A 19862-nucleotide genomic window follows, 5' to 3' on the forward strand; every position below is an offset into this window, starting at 1 on the left:
AGAGACCGGGTATGTGCAGAGACCGGGTATGTGCAGAGACCGGGTATGTGCAGAGACCGGGTATGTGCAGAGACCGGGTATGTGCAGAGACCGGGTATGTGCAGAGACCGGGTACAGTATGTGCATCGCTCCCCTTTGGTCAAGGATTATAAGGTTGTATGGACAGAGACCGGGTATGTGCGCATGGCTTCCCTGGGTCGAGGATTTTAAGGTTGTATGTGCAGAGACAAGGTATGTGCGCATGGCTTCCCTGGGTCGAGGATTTTAAGGTTGTATGTGCAGAGACCAGGTATGTACGTATGGCTTCCCTGGGTCAAGGATTATAAGGTTGTATGTGCAGAGACAAGGTATGTACATATGGCTTCCCTGGGTCGAGGATTATAAGGTTGTATGTGCAGAGACCAGGTATGTACGTATGGCTTCCCTGGGTCGAGGATTATAAGGTTGTATGTGCAGAGACCAGGTATGTACGTATGGCTTCCCTGGGTCGAGAATTATAAAGTTGTATGTGCAGAGACCAGGTATGTACGTATGCCTTCCCTGGGTCGAGGATTTTATGGTTGTATGTGCAGAGACCATGGCTTCCCTGGGTCGAGGATTATAAGGTTGTATGTGCAGAGACAAGGTATGTACGTATGGCTTCTCTGGGTCGAGGATTATAAGGTTGTATGTGCAGAGACCAGGTATGTACGTATGGCTTCCCTGGGTCAAGGATTATAAAGTTGTATGTGCAGAGACCAGGTATGTATGTATGCCTTCCCTGGGTCGAGGATTTTAAGGTTGTATGTGCAGAGACCAGGTATGTACGTATGGCTTCCCTGGGTCGAGGATTATAAGGTTGTATGTGCAGAGACCAGGTATGTACGTATGGCTTCTCTGGGTCGAGGATTATAAGGTTGTATGTGCAGAGACCAGGTATGTACGTATGGCTTCCCTGGGTCGAGGATTATAAGGTTGTATGTGCAGAGACCAGGTATGTACGTATGGCTTCCCTGGGTCGAGGATTATAAGGTTGTATGGACAGAGACCGGGTATGTACGTATGGCTTCCCTGGGTTGAGGATTATAAGGTTGTATGTGCAGAGACCAGGTATGTACGTATGGCTTCTCTGGGTCGAGGATTATAAGGTTGTATATGCAGAGACCAGGTATGTAAGTATGGCTTCCCTGGGTCGAGGATTATAAGGTTGTATGTGCAGAGACCAGGTATGTACGTATGGCTTCCCTGGGTCGAGGATTATAAGGTTGTATGTGCAGAGACCAGGTATGTACGTATGGCTTCCCTGGGTTGAGGATTATAAGGTTGTATGTGCAAAGACCAGGTATGTACGTATGCCTTCCTTGGGTCGAGGATTATAAGGTTGTATGTGCAGAGACCAGGTATGTACGTATGCCTTCCTTGGGTTGAGGACCCCTCAAGGGATATTGCTTTTATACAACAGTTCTATTAAACAAAGCTGATTAAAAAAATGACAAAAAGCTGAGAAAATATATGATTTCTCTATTTATTCCTCCGCCAAACAAAAATAGTCCCCTCAGCTTTCTGCTTTGTCGAAAATGTAGCCTAATCAGCCTAATTAACTGCAGGCTGTCTACTTTACTACTGTCTATTCTACAGCTGTGAAGCATTTTGTTGATTAGGGCAGCTGTGAAGCGGAGTGATCTACACACAGTGAAGCGCCAGTGCATTATCATGAAATATTGGCACTGGTAGGATCCCTCTTGTCCAATCAAATTGCCCGGCCGGAACTAACTGTTGTATAATGTTCAATAGAGTACTGCAGATATGAGTGAGTAGCAAATCACCGCCATGCTGGTTCATAAGGGGAAAAGCCAATAAGATTTTAGTATGGGGATTTCCGTTAAATGCATGAAATAATATCTGTGCTTAACAAAAGTTTATGAAACAGCGTAGTTTGTGTTCAGCAAGATAATCTTCACAAACAAGACCACTTTTATGACTTTTGAAGCATAAACACGATTTTCAGAAAACGCTTCAAAACATCCCATACATGGGCACGAAAGACCTCCATTCACTTTTCCCCTTACGAACCAGCATGGCGGCGATTTCTGGGAAGCCTACAAAAATACGTCGGTACTCTATTTATCTGTCATGCATATCTTTTGTTGTGCTGCAATGTAAACAGTGAGGCTGGTTACAAAAGAAGAAAACATTCTTCTGCATTGTTGTCAACAGGCCCGGCACCAGACCCAAATTACAGAGGGGGCATTTCATTAGCTTGGGCGCCACTCCAAGGGGGGTGGACCTTGGGAAAGAAGGGGGTTTTCGCTTATTTTTCATTCATAAGAACAAAAACAAGCACACAGGAAGAAGAAAAAAAAACATTCATATATTATCAACATTCCAACACCAAAATGTGGTGCTGCTGTACCAGCCACATAAGGTGTTTATGTTATATGCTTATACGAGGTGTTGCGCATGGTATACCACGCAAGTGGTCCATGAGAGAAGTTACTTGTCGCTTTTAACCTTGTCAAAGTAAGCCAGGAACGGGTTCCATGATAGTTGAACATTTCTTCAGTGAGTTGGCCCTCAGGAACCTAGCCGAGTCTCTCTACATACATCTAACTGAGACCATGTCCATCAGCCAGAGCTGAAAGGAAGGTGGAGATGGGTATATCTCATTTTAAATGACTAGCTCACTCACTCAGCATTGCAATCTGGGTTTGCTAAACCCTGACGTCATCTGCTATTAATTTATGCGTTTACTTTTGCTACTAGGAGATCCAAGCAAGTTCTGACAGGGAGCAATGCCATTGGAGCATTGGACAAACACATTTGCATATTTCGCCCCGCATGCTTTGTTCCTTACAAACTTTTGACAGGAAAGTAACCAAATTAAATAAGTGGTGGGTGGAAATAATCATTGGCTTATTCTTAGTTAAACATGCAGTTTTGAAACATTCAATAAAGACAAATAAAAAATAGACTATGACTCGACACCCTAAGTGATACACACATGTTATGAGAGTGGTATCACATCAATATCACACCCATCACATCAATATCCGTTTCAGTGTAGAATGGTTAGTTCCTTGCTCTGCTCTCCCCTAGAGGGAGCCAGCGGAGTTACCCGGAGTTACCGTTACACAGTAAATCTTCTTTTCTTATTTGGCCGGGCATGGCCTTAAAGTGGCCGTTCTCCTTGCCTTTAACTAATGCCTCTGTCTTTGTGCAGGTATGGCCTTAAAGTAGGGGTGTCACGATATTTCGTCGCACAATATATCGCGATATCGAAACGTCACGATATGCATATCGTCAGAAAGAAATGATATTGTCAAAAAAAAAAAGGGGGGGGGGGGGGGGGGGGTTTGCTCCTGAATAATAATAGAACAAATTTAGCAGAATCAACACGCATGAATGAGGGGGTAGATTACTACTGGCATGGCAAAACAGCTCAAGGGGTACATAAGATTACATAAGTTTAGGGACCATTGAGCATGAGTTATTTAAGAAATAGATTGTATACTTTATTTTTCTTTCACCATGCAACAAACATTTAGTTTGTGACAGTGTGACACATTCTATTGAAAGGGAAGCATTATCTTCCATGTTGTTTTCTCGTTATTATAATAACAATTTCCAAAAACAGCATTTGTTTTGTATTTTGTGTATTTCAAATGAAAGACTATTTTTCCAGTATTTTCCCAGGGCTCCCTTGAAAAGAGGTTTCGATTTCAACGCGACTCACATGGTTAAATAAATGATAAATAAATACATAAAAATTATTTACTTTTGTTAAAAAGAATATTGTTAAAATATCGTATCGTATCGTTATCGTGAACCCAATACCGTGTATCGTATCGTATCGTGAAATTAGTGTATCGTGACACCCCTACCTTAAAGTGGCCTTTCTCCCTGCCTTTAACTAATGTCTCTGTCTTTGTGCAGGTATGGCCTTAAGGTGGACATCTGGGCAGCTGGAGTCATCACCTTCATCCTATTGTGTGGTTTCCCGCCCTTCCGTGGGTAAGCCAGCAGGCAGATCTGCCCTCATACTTTGCTTAACCATTGCAGTGACCTCACTTATCCACTGCTACCACTCACTGTTCTCACCCACTCACCCTGAGCAAGGTCATGCCATACCTCGAGTGTATATATCTCACAGACAGTGGTGTGTGAGTCCCCCTTGTGGTTAGTGGTAATAATGCACATTTTCTCTGATGAACAATGCTTTCTCAGTAGAGTCTGTTGGTGTAACTGTAGATGCATTCATGTGTATCCAAATGTTGTGTCTGCAGGAGCAGTGAGGACCAAGAAGTGCTTTTCGATCAGATACTGATGGGGCAGCTAGAGTTCCCTCGACCGTACTGGGACAATGTCTCAGATACAGCCAAGGTGAACATCTGTTTGTCTATGTGGATGTATGTGACACGGTCTGCTGAAAGGGTAGTCTCTTAAAACAGACTGTCTCATCTAAATCCGGCGAATGCAGCTATACACAGTCTGTATGTTACACCCCCAGAACATGCACAAGGAAGTTGGGAAAAAAACCTTCAGACAGGAAAGAAGTTCGACGGAATCCGACCAATCACGACAGGGGTGTCCACGAAAAATGCGGCATATTGGATTCTGATTGGACTAATGAGCGGATGACCCGCCTTTCTGCGATTCTGATTGGACTAATGAGCGGAAAACCCGCCTTTCTACTTCCCATTCCGGTTGGTGCATGATTCTCCCCCACGAAGTACAGACGGTATGGCGGAAGCATTTGAAAATTGCGGGAGCCAACTCGTCTGTTCTAAGAGACTACTGAAAGGGGGTAACATGTAGGCAACCATAAAATCGCAAAAAAACCAAGATAAAAGGTAATTTGGGGGAATTTTCTCTCTCTCCATATTACACAAGTTTAGATGTTGAAGAATGCATTCAATTTAACAAACATAATTATTTTGATTTTATTTATTTTTGGCATTGTCATGCTTTATTAGACAGATATGGTGAGATAAGGATTGTTTGTTTGTTGTTGGAGGGGATCATTAAAGCACACGGCAGCATTATACTGTGGGTGGACATTTATTTTCTTTAATTTTAGTGTTTTTTGATCCAGCACCAGTTTTTTTGAGGCGTTCTGGGGACGGGCATATTCCACTTTTTCTTAGATATAGTGAGATCGACAGGAAAGTATGGGAGAGAGAGTGAATTGAGGACATGTAGCAAATGACCACAGGCTGGAGTTGAAAGCCAGTCGATGTGGGAAGGACTGAACCTTATGGTACGCGCTCTACTCAGTGAGCCACCGGAACGCTCAAGAAAACAGCAGTTTTTGGATCACTAAATACTAATATAATATAATATAATATAATATAATGCAAACTAAGCTTGTTCAGCGCAAACCAAACTTGTTCACCAACTTTCAGGGCGATTTCTCTGAATGTTGCTTTTAGGAGTACGAACGTTCAAATAAGCATAATTATCTTCTTCAACTATTTTCATATTTATTTAAATGTAGAATAACACACATCATTTGAAAGCTTACAATCTGCACTTTCAGAAATTGAACAATGACCTTGGGCTACTTGTGTGTGTGTGTGTGTGTGTGTGTGTGTGTGTGTGTGTGTGTGTGTGTGTGTGTGTGCGTGTGCGTGCGCGGCTGCGCGCGTGTGTGTGTGTGTGTGTGTGTGTGTGTGGAATCAGTCAAATGATGCTGGCAATTTCTTTAAAGTCATTGAATATGCATTGAATCATTATCTCACCTATGTTTGCTGCTGTAGGAGCTGATCCGCTCGATGCTGGAGGTGGAGGTGGATCAGAGATACACTGCCCTCCAGGTGCTAGAGCACCCATGGGTCACTGTATGTACATTGTAAATCAATTATATTCACCCTTCCAGACCTCGCATTAATTAAACAATTATTTGGCTTGAAGTAATTGCAACATTTCAGATTGACTCCCATTTCTTTGTTGTATTCCCTCCTCTCTTCTCTCTTTACAGGATGAGGGTCTGTGTGAGAATGAACACCAGCTGTCGGTAGCAGGGAAGATCAAGAAGCACTTCAACACCAGTCCTAAGGTCAACGACACCACTGCTGGAGTGTCGGTCATCTCAGTAAGTCATTTCCACTGGGAAGTACAGTGCCCATAATCCAACTGGGCTGGCCCTGAGGGTACTAAATGATTGGTTCTCACCTCGGGCTGTTATTAATTTGAACACAGTGCTATGTTATGTGTAACTGCTTTATAGAGAATTCTTTAGTTTTCTAGCTAGTTCTCACCAAGTGAAAGTGGCCCGAATCAGTTTCAGTGACACAGTGTATTGGGTTTATAGCTTGAATATGCTGAATCAGTTTCAGTGACACAATGTATTGAATCAGTTTCAGTGACACAATGTATTGGGTTTATAGCGTGAATCAGTTTCAGTGACACAGTGTATTGGGTTTATAGCGTGAATCAGTTTCAGTGACACAATGTATTGAATCAGTTTCAGTGACACAATGTATTGAATCAGTTTCAGTGACACAGTGTATTGAATCAGTTTCAGTGACACAATGTATTGAATCAGTTTCAGTGACACAGTGTATTGAATCAGTTTCAGTGACACAATGTATTGAATCAGTTTCAGTGACACAATGTATTGAATCAGTTTCAGTGACACAATGTATTGAATCAGTTTCAGTGACACACTGTATTGAATCAGTTTCAGTGACACCGTGTATTGAATCAGTTTCAGTGACACAGTGTATTGGGTTTATAGCCTGAATATGCTGGTTTCTCTTTGTGTTCAGCTGGATGACAGCTTTTCTATGCAGAGATCTGGGTCGTTGGATTTCTACCAGCACCAGGCCATGTACTGGATCAGGTACGGCAGGTCTCCATAGAGATGCACGCAGTTACAGTAGACTTCCCAAACAAGACCCAAATCAAAACAAATGCCCTCTGTGGATTGTATGTGTTCACCTCCCTGTGTGCTGGCCCACCTACTGCCTGCCTGGCTGCTGCTGTGTGCCTGCCGTGTGACAGCTTCACCATGTCCTCACTCTGTCATGACCACCATGTGACAGCTTCACCATGTCCTCACTCTGTCATGACCACCATGTGACAGCTTCACCATGTCCTCACTCTGTCATGACCACCATGTGACAGATTCACCATGTCCTCTCTCTGTCATGACCACCATGTGACAGCTTCATCATGTCCTCTCTCTGTCATGACCACCATGTGACAGCTTCATCATGTCCTCTCTGTCATGACCACCATGTGACAGCTTCATCATGTCCTCTCTGTCATGACCACCATGTGACAGATTCACCATGTCCTCTCTCTGTCATGACCACCATGTGACAGCTTCATCATGTCCTCTCTGTCATGACCACCATGTGACAGCTTCACCATGTCCTCTCTCTGTCATGACCACCATGTGACAGCTTCATCATGTCCTCTCTGTCATGACCACCGTGTGACAGCTTCATCATGTCCTCTCTGTCATGACCACCATGTGACAGCTTCATCATGTCCTCTCTGTCATGACCACCATGTGACAGCTTCACCATGTCCTCTCTCTGTCATGACCACCATGTGACAGATTCACCATGTCCTCTCTCTGTCATGACCACCATGTGACAGCTTCATCATGTCCTCTCTCTGTCATGACCACCATGTGACAGCTTCATCATGTCCTCTCTCTGTCATGACCACCATGTGACAGATTCACCATGTCCTCTCTCTGTCATGACCACCATGTGACAGATTCACCATGTCCTCTCTCTGTCATGACCACCATGTGACAGCTTCACCATGTCCTCTCTGTCATGACCACTGTGTGACAGATTCATCATGTCCTCTCTGTCATGACCACCATGTGACAGCTTCATCATGTCCTCTCTGTCATGACCACTGTGTGACAGATTCATCATGTCCTCTCTGTCATGACCACCATGTGACAGCTTCATCATGTCCTCTCTGTCATGACCACCATGTGACAGCTTCATCGTGTCCTCTCTCTGTCATGACCACCATGTGACAGCTTCATCATGTCCTCTCTCTGTCATGACCACCATGTGACAGCTTCATCATGTCCTCTCTGTCATGACCACCATGTGACAGATTCACCATGTCCTCTCTCTGTCATGACCACCATGTGACAGCTTCACCATGTCCTCTCTGTCATGACCACCATGTGTGACAGATTCACCATGTCCTCTCTGTCATGACCACCATGTGACAGATTCACCATGTCCTCTCTGTCATGACCACCATGTGACAGCTTCATCATGTCCTCTCTGTCATGACCACCATGTGTGACAGATTCACCATGTCCTCTCTGTCATGACCACCATGTGACAGCTTCACCATGTCCTCTCTGTCATGACCACTGTGTGACAGATTCACCATGTCCTCTCTGTCATGACCACCATGTGACAGCTTCATCATGTCCTCTCTGTCATGACCACCATGTGTGACAGATTCACCATGTCCTCTCTGTCATGACCACCATGTGACAGCTTCACCATGTCCTCTCTGTCATGACCACTGTGTGACAGATTCATCATGTCCTCTCTGTCATGACCACTGTGTGACAGATTCATCATGTCCTCTCTGTCATGACCACCATGTGACAGCTTCACCATGTCCTCTCTGTCATGACCACCATGTGACAGATTCACCATGTCCTCTCTGTCATGACCACCATGTGACAGATTCACCATGTCCTCACTCTGTCATGACCACTGTGTGACAGATTCACCATGTCCTCTCTGTCATGACCACTGTGTGACAGATTCATCATGTCCTCTCTCTGTCATGACCACTGTGTGACAGATTCATCATGTCCTCTCTGTCATGACCACCATGTGACAGATTCATCATGTCCTCTCTCTGTCTTGACCACTGTGTGACAGATTCATCATGTCCTCTCTCTGTCATGACCACCATGTGACAGCTTCATCATGTCCTCTCTGTCATGACCACCATGTGACAGCTTCACCATGTCCTCTCTGTCATGACCACCATGTGACAGCTTCACCATGTCCTCTCTCTGTCATGACCACCATGTGACAGCTTCATCATGTCCTCTCTGTCATGACCACCATGTGACAGATTCACCATGTCCTCTCTGTCATGACCACCATGTGACAGATTCACCATGTCCTCTCTGTCATGACCACCATGTGACAGCTTCATCATGTCCTCTCTGTCATGACCACTGTGTGACAGCTTCATCATGTCCTCTCTGTCATGACCACCATGTGACAGATTCACCATGTCCTCTCTCTGTCATGACCACCATGTGACAGATTCATCATGTCCTCTCTGTCATGACCACTGTGTGACAGATTCATCATGTCCTCTCTGTCATGACCACCATGTGACAGATTCATCATGTCCTCTCTGTCATGACCACCATGTGACAGATTCACCATGTCCTCTCTGTCATGACCACTGTGTGACAGCTTCATCATGTCCTCTCTGTCATGACCACTGTGTGACAGATTCATCATGTCCTCTCTGTCATGACCACCATGTGACAGATTCACCATGTCCTCTCTGTCATGACCACTGTGTGACAGATTCATCATGTCCTCTCTGTCATGACCACCATGTGACAGATTCACCATGTCCTCTCTGTCATGACCACCATGTGACAGATTCACCATGTCCTCTCTGTCATGACCACTGTGTGACAGATTCACCATGTCCTCTCTGTCATGACCACCATGTGACAGATTCACCATGTCCTCTCTGTCATGACCACCATGTGACAGATTCACCATGTCCTCTCTCTGTCATGACCACCATGTGACAGATTCACCATGTCCTCTCTGTCATGACCACCATGTGACAGATTCACCATGTCCTCTCTGTCATGACCACCATGTGACAGATTCACCATGTCCTCTCTGTCATGACAGCTTCATCATGTCCTCTCTCTGTCATGACCACCATGTGACAGCTTCATCATGTCCTCTCTCTGTCATGACCACCATGTGACAGATTCACCATGTCCTCTCTGTCATGACCACCATGTGTGAGAACTTCACCATGTCCTCTCTGTCATGACCACCATGTGACAGATTCACCATGTCCTCTCTGTCATGACCACCATGTGACAGATTCACCATGTCCTCTCTGTCATGACCACCATGTGACAGATTCACCATGTCCTCTCTGTCATGACCACTGTGTGACAGCTTCATCATGTCCTCTCTGTCATGACCACTGTGTGACAGATTCACCATGTCCTCTCTGTCATGACCACTGTGTGACAGATTCATCATGTCCTCTCTGTCATGACCACTGTGTGACAGATTCATCATGTCCTCTCTCTGTCATGACCACTGTGTGACAGATTCATCATGTCCTCTCTGTCATGATCACTGTGTGACAGATTCATCATGTCCTCTCTGTCATGACCACCATGTGACAGATTCACCATGTCCTCTCTGTCATGACCACCATGTGACAGATTCACCATGTCCTCTGTCATGACCACTGTGTGACAGATTCACCATGTCCTCTCTGTCATGACCACCATGTGACAGATTCACCATGTCCTCTCTGTCATGACCACTGTGTGACAGCTTCATCATGTCCTCTCTGTCATGACCACCATGTGACAGATTCACCATGTCCTCTCTGTCATGACCACCATGTGACAGATTCACCATGTCCTCTCTGTCATGACCACCATGTGTGAGAGCTTCACCATGTCCTCTCTGTCATGACCACCATGTGACAGATTCACCATGTCCTCTCTGTCATGACCACCATGTGACAGCTTCATCATGTCCTCTCTGTCATGACCACCATGTGACAGATTCACCATGTCCTCTCTGTCATGACCACCATGTGACAGCTTCATCATGTCCTCTCTCTGTCATGACCACTGTGTGACAGATTCATCATGTCCTCTCTCTGTCATGACCACCATGTGACAGCTTCATCATGTCCTCTCTGTCATGACCACTGTGTGACAGATTCACCATGTCCTCTCTGTCATGACCACCATGTGACAGATTCACCATGTCCTCTCTGTCATGACCACTGTGTGACAGATTCATCATGTCCTCTCTGTCATGACCACCATGTGACAGCTTCATCATGTCCTCTCTCTGTCATGACCACCATGTGACAGCTTCATCATGTCCTCTCTCTGTCATGACCACCGTGTGACAGATTCACCATGTCCTCTCTGTCATGACCACCATGTGACAGATTCACCATGTCCTCTCTCTGTCATGACCACCGTGTGACAGCTTCATCATGTCCTCTCTGTCATGACCACCATGTGACAGATTCACCATGTCCTCTCTGTCATGACCACCATGTGACAGATTCATCATGTCCTCTCTCTGTCATGACCACCATGTGACAGATTCACCATGTCCTCTCTGTCATGACCACCATGTGACAGCTTCATCATGTCCTCTCTGTCATGACCACCATGTGACAGCTTCATCATGTCCTCTCTGTCATGACCACCGTGTGACAGATTCACCATGTCCTCTCTCTGTCATGACCACCATGTGACAGCTTCACCATGTCCTCTCTGTCATGACCACCATGTGACAGCTTCACCATGTCCTCTCTGTCATGACCACCATGTGACAGCTTCATCATGTCCTCTCTGTCATGACCACCATGTGTGACAGATTCACCATGTCCTCTCTGTCATGACCACCATGTGACAGATTCACCATGTCCTCTCTGTCATGACCACCATGTTACAGCTTCACCATGTCCTCTCTGTCATGACCACTGTGTGACAGATTCATCATGTCCTCTCTGTCATGACCACCATGTTACAGCTTCACCATGTCCTCTCTGTCATGACCACTGTGTGACAGATTCATCATGTCCTCTCTCTGTCATGACCACCATGTGACAGATTCATCATGTCCTCTCTCTGTCATGACCACCATGTGACAGATTCACCATGTCCTCTCTGTCATGACCACCATGTTACAGCTTCACCATGTCCTCTCTGTCATGACCACTGTGTGACAGATTCATCATGTCCTCTCTGTCATGACCACCATGTGACAGATTCACCATGTCCTCTCTGTCATGACCACCATGTGACAGCTTCACCATGTCCTCTCTGTCATGACCACTGTGTGACAGATTCATCATGTCCTCTCTGTCATGACCACCATGTGACAGCTTCACCATGTCCTCTCTGTCATGACCACCATGTGACAGATTCATCATGTCCTCTCTGTCATGACCACTGTGTGACAGATTCATCATGTCCTCTCTCTGTCATGACCACCATGTGACAGCTTCATCATGTCCTCTCTGTCATGACCACCATGTGACAGCTTCACCATGTCCTCTCTGTCATGACCACCATGTGACAGCTTCACCATGTCCTCTCTGTCATGACCACCATGTGACAGATTCACCATGTCCTCTCTGTCATGACCACCATGTGACAGATTCACCATGTCCTCTCTGTCATGACCACCATGTGACAGCTTCATCATGTCCTTTCTGTCATGACCACTGTGTGACAGCTTCATCATGTCCTCTCTGTCATGACCACCATGTGACAGATTCACCATGTCCTCTCTCTGTCATGACCACCATGTGACAGATTCATCATGTCCTCTCTGTCATGACCACTGTGTGACAGATTCATCATGTCCTCTCTGTCATGACCACAATGTGACAGATTCATCATGTCCTCTCTGTCATGACCACCATGTGACAGATTCACCATGTCCTCTCTGTCATGACCACTGTGTGACAGCTTCATCATGTCCTCTCTGTCATGACCACTGTGTGACAGATTCATCATGTCCTCTCTGTCATGACCACCATGTGACAGATTCACCATGTCCTCTCTGTCATGACCACTGTGTGACAGATTCATCATGTCCTCTCTGTCATGACCACCATGTGACAGATTCACCATTTCCTCTCTGTCATGACCACCATGTGACAGATTCACCATGTCCTCTCTGTCATGACCACTGTGTGACAGATTCACCATGTCCTCTCTGTCATGACCACCATGTGACAGATTCACCATGTCCTCTCTGTCATGACCTCCATGTGACAGATTCACCATGTCCTCTCTGTCATGACCACCATGTGACAGATTCACCATGTCCTCTCTGTCATGACCACCATGTGACAGATTCACCATGTCCTCTCTGTCATGACCACTGTGTGACAGCTTCATCATGTCCTCTCTGTCATGACCACTGTGTGACAGATTCACCATGTCCTCTCTGTCATGACCACTGTGTGACAGATTCATCATGTCCTCTCTGTCATGACCACTGTGTGACAGATTCATCATGTCCTCTCTCTGTCATGACCACTGTGTGACAGATTCATCATGTCCTCTCTGTCATGACCACCATGTGACAGATTGACCATGTCCTCTCTGTCATGACCACTGTGTGACAGATTGACCATGTCCTCTCTGTCATGACCACTGTGTGACAGCTTCATCATGTCCTCTCTGTCATGACCACTGTGTGACAGATTCATCATGTCCTCTCTGTCATGACCACTGTGTGACAGATTTATCATGTCCTCTCTGTCATGACCACCATGTGACAGCTTCACCATGTCCTCTCTCTGTCATGACCACCATGTGACAGATTTATCATGTCCTCTCTGTCATGACCACCATGTGACAGATTCACCATGTCCTCTCTGTCATGACCACCATGTGACAGATTCATCATGTCCTCTCTGTCATGACCACTGTGTGACAGATTCATCATGTCCTCTCTGTCATGACCACTGTGTGACAGCTTCATCATGTCCTCTCTGTCATGACCACCATGTGACAGATTCACCATGTCCTCTCTGTCATGACCACCATGTGACAGATTCATCATGTCCTCTCTGTCATGACCACTGTGTGACAGATTCATCATGTCCTCTCTGTCATGACCACTGTGTGACAGCTTCATCATGTCCTCTCTGTCATGACCACCATGTGTGAGAGCTTCACCATGTCCTCTCTGTCATGACCACCATGTGACAGATTCACCATGTCCTCTCTGTCATGACCACCATGTGACAGATTCACCATGTCCTCTCTGTCATGACCACCATGTGACAGCTTCATCATGTCCTCTCTGTCATGACCACCATGTGACAGCTTCATCATGTCCTCTCTGTCATGACCACCATGTGACAGATTCATCATGTCCTCTCTGTCATGACCACCATGTGACAGATTCACCATGTCCTCTCTGTCATGACTGGCTTAGCCTCATTGTTGTCCTCTGTTGTTAAAGGGACACTTCCCATGAAAAACAATGCTGATTTTGCACACTATCTCACACATATCCAAAAACAATCAACAGTTTTGCAGACATTCATTTCCTTTTACAGTTACTGAGAGTTGATTTGGGTGAAGTTTCTTGCCAGTGAAACCCTGCTGAATGTGTGTCTGAAAACCCTGCTGAATGTTTGTCTGAAAACCCTGCTGAATGTGTGTCTGAAAACCCTGCTGAATGTTTGTCTGAAAACCTTGGTGAATGTGTCTGAAAACCCTGCTGAATGTGTCTGAAAACCCTGCTGAATGTGTGTCTGAAAACCTTGGTGAATGTGTCTGAAAACCCTGCTGAATGTGTCTGAAAACCCTGCTGAATGTGTGTCTGAAAACCCTGCTGAATGTGTCTGAAAACCCTGCTGAATGTGTCTGAAAACCCTGCTGAATGTGTCTGAAAACCCTGCTGAATGTGTCTGAAAACCCTGCTGAATGTGTCTGAAAACCTTGGTGAATGTGTGTCTGAAAACCTTGGTGAATGTGTCTGGAAACCCTGCTGAATGTGTCTGGAAACCCTGCTGAATGTGTGTCTGAAAACCCTGCTGAATGTGTGTCTGAAAACCTCTGTGAATGTGTCTGTTGAAAATATTGTGCATAAAATCTGTTTCCTTCCCAAACAAACAAAAAAGTATCTACATCGCAACTTTTTTTGTTTGCTGATCCTTTGTGCCTGCTGCCTTTCCAGAGCAATAACCTCGTGCCTTTGCTTGTTGCCATGAATCTCAATGTTTTATTCTGTTGCTTATTTGATGCTCCCCTCCTCCCTTGCTCTGCTTTACTAACAACAGGCTTGCTAACCTGCCCCCTTTGCCTAACTTTGGTTGTGTGTGTCTTTCCCCATTGGATCAGACACTCTGATAGTCCTAACTCTAGCCTATCAGAGGATCTAACCATGATGTTGTCCTGTCTCTCATCCCGCCCCCGTTCAGGCCACCCCTCTTGATAAGGAGGGGCAGGTTCTCCGACGAGGACGCCACCCGGATGTGAGGTCACTGCTTTGGCTTCCCGTGACGCCGACAGTGATGACAGTGATGACAGCGACGACACACGACGAGAAAGACAGTGAGGGCGCCGCCGTCCCCAGCTGCCTCCCTGGCCTGCCCCTGGCCCCTCCCTCTCTGACCCCTGACTCTCTACCTGGCCCCTCCCCTCCCCGAGCCCCAGCCTCCCCTCTGACTCCGACCACATCTCCATCAGCTCAGCCAGCACCGTCCGCTCCCCCAGCTCTCCCTTCTAGAGAGGAGGTGGCAGGGGGAAGACATGTCAGCTTCCCCAGGCTCTCACCATCCAGGGCTTTGGGGGGGGGGCTGTTGAAATAAACTGCATAATAGAGATGGAGAGGAACATTCTGCTGCCTTGAAGTAATCTTTTCAAACCTGGGGGAGGGGTTAGACGGTAGAGAGATGTTGGGAGAAAGGCTCAAGAGATGACAAGTAACGATCAGGAGGAAGAGGGAAAAGATGGACGAGGCAAAAACATTTGGTATTTATTTATTTTTTGCCATGCTCTCATCTGAGCACATTTTACAGAGCTCAAGTCTGAGCATATGTTACATTCTCTCATCTGAGCACATGTTACATTCTCTCATCTGAGCACATGTTACATTCTCTCATCTGAGCACATGTTACATTCTCTCATCTGAGCACATGTTACATTCTCTCATCTGAGCACATGTTACATTCTCTCATCTGAGCACATGTTACAGAGCTCATCTGAGCACATGTTACATTCTCTCATCTGAGCACATGTTACAGAGCTCAAGGAGCGAGGAAGGGTGATAGTGTTGTTTCCCCTTCGGTGATGATCCGGGCTCAACATGGAAACGACTTCAGTGGATCAGCTCCACAGGGCAATACCAGGCTATGGACAAAATGTTCATGTTTTATTGAACCTTATTTATTTATTGCTTATTCACAGCATTTTTTTTTATATATGTATTTCCCTTTTTCATAACAGATATGTTTTTGTTGATTTGTCAAAAGAGCTTGATAGAGGGAAAATAATGGAAATGTGTGTAGTAGATGTAATTTGGCAGTAGGCTACGCTAGACTTGATGAACAGTGACAAATGGTGAGAAAGTGAGAGATAGAGTGAAAAGTGTGTTATTTCTTACAAAATGTGTTAACAGCATGTCAAAAGAAAATGGAAAGAACAGAACGATCAAAGAAAGAACTTGTGGTGATGCCTTTCTGTCATGTTGGACTGCATTATTACAGTTTACATTTGACACAGACCGCCTTGTCATGTGACACAGACCGCCTTGTCATGTGACCATGTGACACAGACCGCCATGTCATGTGACACAGACCGCCTTGTCATGTGACACAGACCGCATGGTCATTTCCTCAACTGGTAAATTCATGACACAAACCACTTGGAAATACAAAAAGACAGCATTTTGGTGCGTGTAGCAAATGAAACATCTGTCATTCCCCCTCCCCCCCACACACAAACTTTGATCATATTACTCTTGATGGTTTGTGATACTCATGTGCAACAAATATGAAACATTGTTTACATTTTTTCCCAACACTAAAAAGGCATATTTCAGCCACATTTTTTCCACCAGTAAAGGTATGCATTATTGATCTAGCCTGGGTATCACTTGGATACAGTTAAGTGTGGCAAATGTTTTGGGTGCGAGCTGGAGTCTAGCTGCAGTCAAAGAGGTCAGAGGTCAAGTCATTATGGACAATGGACAACCACAGTAGGCTACTGTTGGAAATCATCGCTATTAAAAGCAACAACATTGCAACGTGGAATTTATTTCAGCTCTATATACAAGTGTATCTGAAACCTCATTCACAGCTTCATGTATTCGGATGAAAGCATGACAGACATACAGTAGCCTATTAAAAAAAACGGTTTAGTGATGAAGTCTTGTTTGTATGTTATGTAAATAACATAATTTGATTTATTTTGATAGTTCACAATACAGTATATTTCTTTACTTGTAGTAGGTCTATCAGAACAGTAAGCAAATCAATCGGTCGTGCATACATAAATTTACATACATACAATACATATGTACTATCTAATAATCAGTCAGCAAAGAAACAAACTGCATATTCTTCTTCTTGTCAGATGCTGGGAATGATGTCACCTCCCTTGCAGCAGCAGCAGCAGCAGACAATAAAGGGAATTCTAATAACTGTTGCAAGAGAAGATTAGAGAAGTTGGAAGAGTGAGAAAAATGCAGAATCACTTTCTTTCAGCGTTTTGCAGATGATCTCTGAGCAGTCCTCACAGTTGTCTGTGGTGTTTAGGTTTATGTATTTAGCATAATATCATCACACAAATACAGTAATGTGCCACCATATTGATCTCGGTATGAATTTGTCGTGCTGGTGCTGTTGAAACCCACACTCTCCAGCACATGGGTACAGTACTTGTGGTTTACCAAAGTGCTCTCACACAACTACTGCACCACATTATTAGAACATGTTGCAATACCAATACCTGTACCTCTGTTCAACAATGGTCTATCAATAATAGTAATAATAAAATATGTTTAACAAACAAATTGTGTCGTTGGTAGATCTTCAATGTGATTAATGTAGCATACATATACATCTAAAGTTTCTAAACTTATAGCTTAATTATCATGTTCATATCGAGTTCAGGGGTGCACTGCTAGACTATATTGTCCATGCTATTTCATTATATTGATAAATAATGTAATAGTGGGTGGGGAGAGTGGGACAATTCTACTTTATGGATAGGATAGGCTGATCAGGATCAAAGGCTAGCCAGGTTTGAAAGGCTCCAGTGTACAGTATGCCTGGATTACTGATACTGTTGAGGAAGGGCAAGGTGCTGCCTGAAACGTTACCACCGGTGCTGAAATACAACACTCACATTTGGAGCCCTGCAGTGTGCGAACTTCTTTTCCTTTACTGATACTGACACATCATGACCACCGAGGACCCTAAAATCCCATTTATATTGCCCTATCATACAAATGTATATCATTTCTAGCCTGATATTCAGACTGAATTGTAATTGGTACACTCATTTCCATCTTCTACCAAACTCAAACTCCGTGGAGTGGGTGGATTCGAAGGTCTGGAGCCAGGCTATACCATCTCAGCAAGTGTTGAGCAAGTTACTGAAAATTAGTAATCAGTTATAGTTACTAGTTACTTCTGTCAAAAAATAATTTAATTGCTTCAAAGTTACTAGTTACTTCAAAGCAATTAGTTACTAGTGAAAGTAACTTTTGCATTACTTTTAAATGTCTGTTTTGATTGTCTTATTAATCCACACACTTTAGTGTTGCTGTGGCACAGTGTTGGACAAGACATCCTGTAAAATTGTATCTATGATTGTACCTGCATGGGATGCTTGAACATTCACTTATTGGGGAGGCTTACAGACAAGACTACTCAAAGTCATTAGCCTCTGGGGCTCTGGCTGCACCCCGGGCCCGGCGCCACGAGGGGGCGCCAGGGGGCTTTGCACCCTCAGTTCAATTTTCTGCCGCTCACTTTATTTTATTTTATTTTATTTATTTTTTAGAATAGTTCATCTATAAAGGCCAGTTAGGCAATGTTTGTACCTGACATGTTTCAGCTACTGTTTCTGCACAGTCTTCATCAAATTTGATCCGTTTAAGTTAATGTAGGCTACCCCCTATAAACATAGCTCTGTTGTTTCAGAATTGGCAGGGAAGCGCTTTGGTTGTCACAAGGGCAGAAAGACGGAGACAACACATCTGATCACTTTATTTCTTTAATTTAATGAACCTGGCACTGACTGGCTATTATTTTGTTTAGTTTTTGTTGATTTGATTTGATTTGATTTGATTAGACAATATGCAATACATGAGACAAAATACTGCGGTGTCAGGGATAAAACGAAAAAGTCCAGGACTTATTTCCATCGTTGTCCCTGTTGTGTCGAGTGTCCCCTGTGGAGACAGGCATCTGTAAAGTGCAATACAAGTGATGAATACAACATTAAAAATGGGTTAGGGTTAGGGTTAAAATAACAAAAAAAACATATACTATATCAATATCTAAAAGTGCTCAACTTCAGTCAGAGCGAAAACAATAAAAAACAAACAATAATATCAGCAAATCAGCAACACATCACAATACATCACAATTAGAAATGGCAGGTTATGCAGACAGGTTGCTAAAAAGCTGTTTCTTAACCTTTGTTTTAAAAGCCACCTTACTTTCTGTTTCTTTGATTGGGAGAGGCAGTTTGTTCCACTCCACAGCACCGGAATAGATAAAAGATACTCTACCTGTCAATGTCTTATGCTTGTGGAGGGCCACATTTCCTACACTTGCTCTTGTGTTGTGTCCATGTGCAATTTTCTTAAAATAATTGTTAAAGTATTCCGGTGCTCTATTGTTTAAAATCCTATGTACCATAGTAAGTTGAAGCTGTCTGGCCCTGTCCTCAACTGGTAACCACTGGAGATGAATAAACTGAGCCTTCCCCACGTGGCTTCTGTGGTTAAGGCCCAGAACTACTCTAATCAGTTTGTTCTGTGCCACCTGAAGTTTCTGTTTCAGGGCTTTGTTGAGGCCCCAGTACCAGGAACTGATGGCATAGTCAAGGTGGCACTGGACTAAACATGATGCTAGGATTTTCAGGC

At 44.5% G+C, this 19862-nt stretch overlaps 1 protein-coding gene across 3 annotated transcripts in view; it reads left to right on the top strand.

The window, feature by feature from the left end:
* Positions 1-19862, top strand: part of dclk1a (doublecortin-like kinase 1a) — a gene marked incomplete at both ends in the record, with an annotated part of 262817 nt that overhangs the window by 200606 nt on the left and 42349 nt on the right. Inside the window, 7 exons of one of the 3 annotated variants that reach the window (XM_083642753.1) lie at positions 1-9; positions 3913-3990; positions 4263-4359; positions 5736-5816; positions 5957-6070; positions 6747-6820; positions 15184-15241. The exon at positions 1-9 is cut by the window's left edge and continues 125 nt beyond it. The exons of the other annotated variants lie outside the window; for them this stretch is intronic. Of the exons in view, the coding sequence (XP_083498879.1) occupies positions 1-9; positions 3913-3990; positions 4263-4359; positions 5736-5816; positions 5957-6070; positions 6747-6820; positions 15184-15241 (511 nt within the window). Of the gene's footprint in view, positions 10-3912; positions 3991-4262; positions 4360-5735; positions 5817-5956; positions 6071-6746; positions 6821-15183; positions 15242-19862 lie in introns of those variants that run through there. 3 annotated transcript variants of the gene reach the window in all.

The sequence above is a fragment of the Poromitra crassiceps genome (genome assembly GCF_964638095.1).
Source record: "Poromitra crassiceps genome assembly, chromosome: 1".
In the NCBI taxonomy this organism is placed as follows: Eukaryota; Metazoa; Chordata; class Actinopteri; order Beryciformes; family Melamphaidae; genus Poromitra; species Poromitra crassiceps.